Source organism: Xiphophorus maculatus, chromosome 3 (assembly GCF_002775205.1).
Source record: "Xiphophorus maculatus strain JP 163 A chromosome 3, X_maculatus-5.0-male, whole genome shotgun sequence".
NCBI classification, from domain to species: Eukaryota; Metazoa; Chordata; class Actinopteri; order Cyprinodontiformes; family Poeciliidae; genus Xiphophorus; species Xiphophorus maculatus.
Genome location: NC_036445.1, coordinates 19,992,078 through 19,999,437, shown reverse-complemented (window position 1 = coordinate 19,999,437; position 7,360 = coordinate 19,992,078). Strand labels below are relative to the sequence as shown.

Here is a 7,360-nt window from a genome sequence, read left to right as displayed (position 1 = left end):
GATCACAGTTAGCCAGATTATTTATATCATTTGCTTTTAAGTATAGCATTTGAAGGTAATACATTAGAAGAATGACTGAGTGATGGATACTGAGAACGACTCTGTCGAGCGGATACTTGTGACACAGCTCTTAATCTTTTATTTTGAAGGTCTATTGCGTGCCGGAAGTTAGAGTGCCTCTGGAAAAGAGGCATCCTGCTGCAGTATGAGGACAAAGATTTATAGCTAAGCGACAAACAATTAGAGGTCCTACATGAATGTCGAAATGGTTGCATTTGTTCCGACCATATGTTTTGTTGGGATAAATAATGAAAACCTATAACTAGCTTATTTGGCGGACACTGTCCAGTCCTCCGTGATGTCTCATAGTAAACATGGGAACGGTGAATGGTTTGTAGCAGTGCGGATGGCTGTCGGAACCGGTTTGTCCACAGTTTGTCCGTTTCATGAATGACTATGGATGTCAAAGCAGTTGTAGAGTTCGCCACAGTTACCAGAGGTCTCTCTCTGGTTCTGCAGGTAAGGTTGAAGTAATTTACAGTTAAATGTAGTTAGGTATCTGTCACGTTTAGCCTTAATTGTATGAACTAATTCGGGGTACAGGTCAACACGCAGTGGCGGAGTTTCCTTAAAGTGCACCTCGGGTGAGGAAGACCCAGAAGGGTAGAGCTGGAATCCCTTTTGAGTTCTCAATCACCTCACACAGGTTTTCAGCTTGAACTAGCTCTAATCTAGTTCAAATTCAACAAAATCTGGGAAGGAGCCAATTGAGTAAATACCACATCAGCAACTTAAACTATGTATAATTTTTTTATCGAGCTTAGAGGATTTAAAAATTAAAAAAGGTGGGGGCGCATGGTTAAGGCATCTATCCCGTTTTGAATGGGCTACAACCCCCCAAAAATGTGATACACAACTGACATTTAAACATGCCATCCCCTGATGTAATAGCTCCCTGGGTGGTGAACCATGCTTCTCAATCAAAAACTCTCACGGTCTACATGTGATTAGTGTTTGACTGTACATATAGTAACAAAGTGGATCTATTGCTCTTCAGGCTGTCCTGAATGCTGCCATCCCTGACCATGAAGCCGATGCCTTCAGGCCCCCTCGGACAGAAGAGCCCCTGTACCTGGACTCTGTGGTGGACTGGTTGTTTGGTGGCCTCGCTCACTGGGATGCTGAGCATTTTCTCTTCATTGCAGAGAGAGGATACCTTTATGAGCACAACTTTGCCTTTTTCCCACTTTTCCCCATCGTTTTGCGAGGCCTCGCTGAGACTCTGCTGTGGCCCCTCAGCAGTTGGCTCAGTGTGAGGGGCCGGTTGCTTCTGGCTGTTGCTCTGGGGAACAGCGCCCTCTTCCTGTTGAGTGTGGTTGCCCTGTATGCCCTGAGCAGAGCGGTTCTTCAGGACAGACGCCTCGCTCTGCTCTCCAGCCTGCTGTACTGCTTTACACCTGCCAATGTGTTCATGACTGCTGGATACTCGGAGAGCCTGTTTGCTGCTCTCACGTTCGGTGGTCTGTTCCTCCTGGAGAAAGGCTTCACCCTCAGAGCCTGCCTGGCCCTCAGCATCGCCACGGCAGCGCGGTCCAACGGACTGGTTAATATAGGCTTTCTTCTGTATCTTCCGTCACTGAATGCCATTTCACAGATTCGTGTGTATCGGGCAACAACTGAAGGGCGCAGTAAAGTCCTGCACTATATCTGGGTCATCCTCCGTCTCCTGCTCACATCCCTCTTTGGAACTGCAGTCATCGCGCTCCCCTTCTGTGCTTTCCAGTACTACGGCTACAGGACGTTTTGTACGCCGTCCACCTCCCTGGAGCAGATCCATCCGGCTCTTTTGTCCCTGGGGGAGCGGAGGGGCTACCGGGTGCCAGACGAAAACGGTCCGCCGCCACTCTGGTGCATGAGACCCCTCCCTTTGCTTTATTCGCACATTCAGGATGTGTACTGGGACGTGGGCTTCCTCCGTTACTTTGAGCTGAAGCAGATACCAAATTTTATTCTGGCTATGCCCATGGCTACGCTCGCCATTATGGCCGCCTATGCATATTTTCAGGCTAACCCAGAGCTGTGTTTGAGGCTCGGACTTTGGGGGACGGGACTGGAGAAACCAACACCGGGCTTCTTTAACCCCAAAGCCTTTGTGTATGTCGTTCACTCAACTGTGCTCCTCGTATTTGGAACCCTGTGCATGCATGTGCAGGTGAGAAAATCATAACTTCTTGTTACTTTTTGGAATCTGATGGATTTTTGTAACGCCAATTCTTTTTATTGGGCTTTTTCAGGTTCTCACCAGATTCATGGCCTCCTCATCTCCGGTGCCCTTCTGGATAAGCGCTCACCTCCTCCTCCTCAACGAGCCTCTTCTTCACCGAAGGAAGACCTCCAACCCCAATGTGCAGCTGCAGACTGATCCCAAAAACAGCTTCATGCACACACCTCAGAACCCCATCCTTGCACTGCTGCCACATTTTAAATCCTGTTCTCCCACCACTCAGAGCATCCTGGGTTATTTCCTCTCATACTGGATACTGGGCCTTGCTTTGCATTGCAATTTCTTGCCTTGGACTTGATTTAATACAGTAGTGTGAAGACAAAATGGGAAATTTCTGTGTAGATATTTCATGTAAATACACTTATTTATGAGGGTTGCTGGGGCATATCAATAGAAATCTTTTTAACTTTTTAATATAAAATGATAATGGTAGTCTGCCTTGGGAAAAAATGGACACATAAAATAAATATTTTTATGAACATCTGATTAAAAAAACAAAATCTCTGTAGGACAAAGTTGAAATGTTTTCTCATATTTACGTTGTCACCCAGTTTGAGATGCTCCGAGATTACAAAAAATATCCATATATTTTGTGCTTGATTCGCACTATTGCACATTGTAATATAGAGTGGTTGCATGGTTCTACTTGAGAACATTATTACTGAAACTTGCATCAGAATCCAAATAAGTTCATCTTCCCTCACAGGTACTGCACGTTTAAAGCAAATACTCAACCTCAACGGCTTTTTTAAAAACTGATGTCAAAAATAAAAGCTAGGTTCATTTTTCTCAGCTTATATTTATTTTTCTTTGAATTTTAACTTTTCGAGGCACTGATGAAAATCTTTGAAATGTGTTTGTCACAAAATAATATTTACCAAAGGTGGCACTGGCAAGTTGGCTTCGAGGTTATTAAAACATTCGTTACAAATGAGCTTAATATTTGGTCATCCTTTAAGAGTTTAACCTTTAAGATGCATGATAAAGTGACATTTGGAGGCATTTCTCCTGTGATTAAGCTCTTTTTTTTTTTTTTGCAAATTTCACCTCAACAACTTGGCTAAATTGACCAATAAAAGCCCTTGTATAAAAAGCCCTCTTGTTTTCTGCTTTGCTCTAGATAAATTGTCCAAACAGTGATATTGTATTGCCTCAGTTTCCTGTTCTCAGCTCACAAGAGCAGCCGCCCCGGTGCCATCGTCTGTTGCTGCAGCCCATCTGCTTTAGGGATTACAGATGGTATTCTGCATATCTTTGTAAGTAAAATTTTATTTGTACAGTACCTTTCAAGATGAAAATCACAAAGTGCTTCAACAAACACAGAATAACAAAAAAAAAAAAAATACACAAAGCGAAACAAAATCGGATTTAAAAAAATGTGTTTAGCTGGCCTTCAAAGGAAGTCACAGAGAACTGATGTGAGTCAGAGGAAGGGAGCTCCAGACTTTTAGAGAAAACAGAAAAGAAAAGCTCTGTCCGCTTGGTAGTGACAAAGTTTTATTTGAGCTTCTGTTGCCTTTCTATCACCTCTAAGTAGTTTGCCCATTCGCCTTTAACCGCTAAACTCAAAAAGGCATTTTTATCCACACGACTGTTGCTCACTTGATGTTTCCTCTGTTTTGTGCTGTTCTCTGTAAACCTTAGAGAACAAAGGCCCGATGGAGCAGCAAAAGTTTCTGAAATACCATAACACAACACGTTCAAAGTCTCCATTTTGATGGTTGGTTTTAACTTCAGCAAGTCGTCTTCACCATGTCCAGATGACTTAAGTGCGTTATTTTGCTGCTATGACTTGCGTTAAAAAACTCTTAGAACAACAGAGTTGTTCTAAGGCACCAGAACAACTCTTAGGCATTATAGTGCCTAATAATGCCACTGTTGAGTATGTAATAAGGTTTTAACTAATAGTACAAATCACACTAAACAACTCGCATGGATAGTGTGAGCTCCATATTTGGATGTACTATTAAACCTAAAGCTCTGCATGTTATTCCTACCACTCTGTGCTCAAATGTATTCACAGGAGTCATAAGATGATTGCATAAATACCAGCTAAGGGCAGCGCAGAGGGCGGTCCACTACCCCCAGCCATGAGCTGGGACTTGAGGTTCAGATGACCAGCTCATAGATTCTTGTTCCAGTTCCACTATAAGGTCAATCTAGCCACCAATATATCATGTGACACTACTGAAGCAAGAGTTCTCTGCAACTCCTTGCAGACATCCCAGATGTAAGGATAGTCTCCCAACAAGTCTCTCCACCAAAAAATAAATAATTCAGTCATTCAGTCTTCTTTATTCCCTAGAAGAAAAATACTAATATTAGGATTTTTAATGGTGTTCCAACAATTAATATGTTTGACCTGTGAAGGAAATGCACCCACCTCAACTGGCGCTCCAGTATAAGAATTTCTAGGTCCGCTTTCTTGATTTGGCGGTCCAAATACGTGATTTCTTTATCCGTTTTCTCAATAGTCTTAAGGAGATGATGCCTGTATAACTCTGCTACTGGTAACTAGGAAATAAATTGATGAATATTAATTTTTAACAGCTTTAAATGCAGAACATAAGTCTTTACTGTTAAAAACCCACTGAGTCGAGCCGTGCTGTGGAGGTTGGAGGAACCCCGTCCTGGTAGTGGCCAGCTTTTCTCTGTCAAAGGACAACAATGTACGAGTTGTAAAAGAATCTACCGATGGTAGTGACTAGAAAGAATACTAGTATCTACTTCAGTATGAATCTCAGCTTCCTTCTTGGTGGCAGCAGACAGAACACCATCCTCCTGTTGTGAGGAAGAAATCATGTTTCAATAACCTTTAACCTCATGAAGCAAAAGCAGAGGTTGGTGTACTTACGACTGCAGGCTCTTCCCCTGTTGCAGTGGATGAAGGCTCAGCAACGTAAACACCATCTGTAACTATTGGGAAGAGAAAGGTGGATGAATAACCACATTTAGCTGCATGTATGTGGTTGTGTAGTCTTAATCTGACATAGGTACCTGTGTCTTGGTTGGCCCCCGGTTCAGGTGAGCTGTCTGCAGAGATGCCTTCGGAAACAGGTCTGGGGGAGCTTTGGGTGGTGGCCAGCCCCTCCACCTCCGTCAGGGGCGGGATTAGTAGCTCACTGTCGATTTTTCGGGCCGCAGCCCGTTTTCTGTTAGCTGAATGCAGCTCAGAGTGAATCGTTTTAAAACATTGTACGGGTATCTGCAAATTAATGGCTCCAACATTAATATGTACTGTTTTAAAATTGTGTCAAATTATAACAGGTAATATACTGGATGTTAAAGTGCGTTACAAAAGTATTCATGCATCTTTTCACGTTCTGCCACATAACCACAACATTTTGGGGATTTAATCAGCCTTTTAAATAACAGACTAAGTAGTGCATAATTGTGAAATGGAAAGAAAATTATACGCAGTTAAGTTTTTTTTACAAATTAAAACATGGCTTGAATTCAGACATTGAATTTTTTTCCCCAATTCTTCTTTGAAGGGCTGCAAATAACGATTATTTTATTAATCAATTATTCTATCATTTATTATGATGTATTAGAAATACATTAAACAATGCTAATAAGCAAATAATTAAATTACTTTTTAGGAAAAGAAAATAATTTTATAGCCTAAAATGCAATAACAGCATTCCTTTAGTATACACTTTATCATTTGTAGGAAAAGATGCATCTGAAGCTAAAAATTAATAATCTCTTGATTATTTTTTGATAATCTATTGATTATTTTCTGATAATTGGACAGCACAAGGTACGGGCTGAATTACTTCACTGAATATGTTGTTCTTTCAGCAAATTACCTTTTTTAAGTTCGTGTGCTCCAGTTAGCAATTAATCGATTATTATAGCTGACAATTATTTCAGTAAATGATTAATTCAATTAATTGTTTCATACTTCTTTGCAAACTAACAATTTTTTTAAAGTCTTGTTTCATTCTGAGATCAAACAACACACAGATGGACTCTGACAAGTAGCAGACCTCTGAGGGTCATTTGTTGCACTGGACTTTATTTAACGGTGTAAAGGAAATTGAGAATAGATATTCACACAGCACTTTTGAGATTTTTATTTATAAAACATTTTTGAAAACCCTGAAAAGTCAATCATTTGAATTTCTCTCTTAGATCGCAACCCACATCCTCCATTATTATTATTATTATTATAGTCACAGAATCATTTTTTCTTTCATTTCACAATCCCAATAAAATACATTGAGAAAATGCTACTTCTGCAAGTCACTGTATATTAAGTAATATAATAAGAGAAAAAATAGTTTATTTTATATGTTGAATTAACTACTGAATTATTGCCACAGATATTCATGTCTTACCTTTCTGAATAATATTTTTATATTTCATTTTCAGTTGCATCCAAGTCCGCCTTTCCCCTGAGTTACACCTAAATGAAAACCAAATTTGATCCAACACACCACTTTTTTAAAAACACAGATAAATGACGTGGTGCATTCAAACTCACGCATTGACTCGGGCAGCAATGCTCTTCCATGCAGCCTGTCTCGCTTTAGCTGCGGCCGCCTTGTTGCTCTTTTTACCAAATATGTGAGCCTGCTCTTCATAAGCCTGAAGGAGGACCCTCTGCTCTAGCGGCGACCTCTTTTTTTTGGAGCTGTTGGTGTGTTCACTGAAAGCATCCGCATGAAGGCTTTGAATGGCGCTGGCGCATGCGCTTGCTTCTAGGTGAGCCAACTCCGAGTCCACTGAACTCATGGAAATCAGCGGTTCTGATACCGAAGAGCTCCGGGTTTCTCCACTCGGAGTAAGTTAACTCAAAATTCACAGGCTGACCCAGAGTTCGTTGAGTTTTTCCATACTCCTTTTGTCCTTAAAATTCAACGTAGTTGCGTCATTTTCACGTTCTCGCCACCATAGATATAAAAGAGTAGACGCTCGCCTTGTGTCGCGAGCGGAAGGTTCTAGACAGGCAGGAAAATGCACGTTTTCGTTTTTGAAAGAACATGGAGGGAATAATCGAGCCGAAATGAACAGTCTGGAAATGTAAATATGATGGGAAAAATATCTTCCATAACTTACATGAGTTTTATT

At 41.1% G+C, this 7,360-nt stretch overlaps 2 protein-coding genes across 2 annotated transcripts; one reads left to right on the top strand and one right to left on the bottom strand.

The window, feature by feature from the left end:
• The first annotated feature begins 14 nt into the window (after positions 1–14).
• On the top strand, positions 15–3,378 carry pigv (phosphatidylinositol glycan anchor biosynthesis class V). Its single transcript, XM_005798448.3, has 3 exons — positions 15–519; positions 1,058–2,212; positions 2,295–3,378. Exons 1-3 carry the CDS (start codon positions 451–453, stop codon positions 2,580–2,582), a joined length of 1,512 nt encoding a protein of 503 aa, XP_005798505.1. The 5' UTR covers positions 15–450; the 3' UTR covers positions 2,583–3,378.
• Positions 3,379–3,608: 230 nt separating this feature from the next.
• Positions 3,609–7,178, bottom strand: LOC111608024. Its single transcript, XM_023330200.1, has 8 exons — positions 6,774–7,178; positions 6,628–6,695; positions 5,282–5,443; positions 5,139–5,200; positions 5,012–5,065; positions 4,876–4,935; positions 4,668–4,798; positions 3,609–4,585 (listed from the first exon to the last, which is right to left on the bottom strand). The coding sequence occupies exons 1-8, from the start codon at positions 7,022–7,024 to the stop codon at positions 4,579–4,581; spliced, it is 795 nt and encodes a 264-aa protein (XP_023185968.1). The 5' UTR covers positions 7,025–7,178; the 3' UTR covers positions 3,609–4,578.
• Positions 7,179–7,360: the final 182 nt, after the last annotated feature.

Bases quoted from the DNA above. Each gene is read 5' to 3' on its own strand.
- pigv (XM_005798448.3), top strand. From the start codon at position 451: ATGACTATGGATGTCAAAGCAGTTGTAGAGTTCGCCACAGTTACCAGA. The intron at 520-1,057 runs GTAAGGTTGAAG...ATTGCTCTTCAG, and splicing joins GTCTCTCTCTGGTTCTGCAG to GCTGTCCTGAATGCTGCCAT. The intron at 2,213-2,294 runs GTGAGAAAATCA...GGGCTTTTTCAG, and splicing joins CCCTGTGCATGCATGTGCAG to GTTCTCACCAGATTCATGGC.
- LOC111608024 (XM_023330200.1), bottom strand. From the start codon at position 7,024: ATGAGTTCAGTGGACTCGGAGTTGGCTCACCTAGAAGCAAGCGCATGC. The intron at 5,444-6,627 runs GTAAGACATGAA...AGCTGCATTCAG, and splicing joins TAAAAATATTATTCAGAAAG to CTAACAGAAAACGGGCTGCG. The intron at 5,066-5,138 runs GTAAGTACACCA...TCCTCACAACAG, and splicing joins CAGGGGAAGAGCCTGCAGTC to GAGGATGGTGTTCTGTCTGC.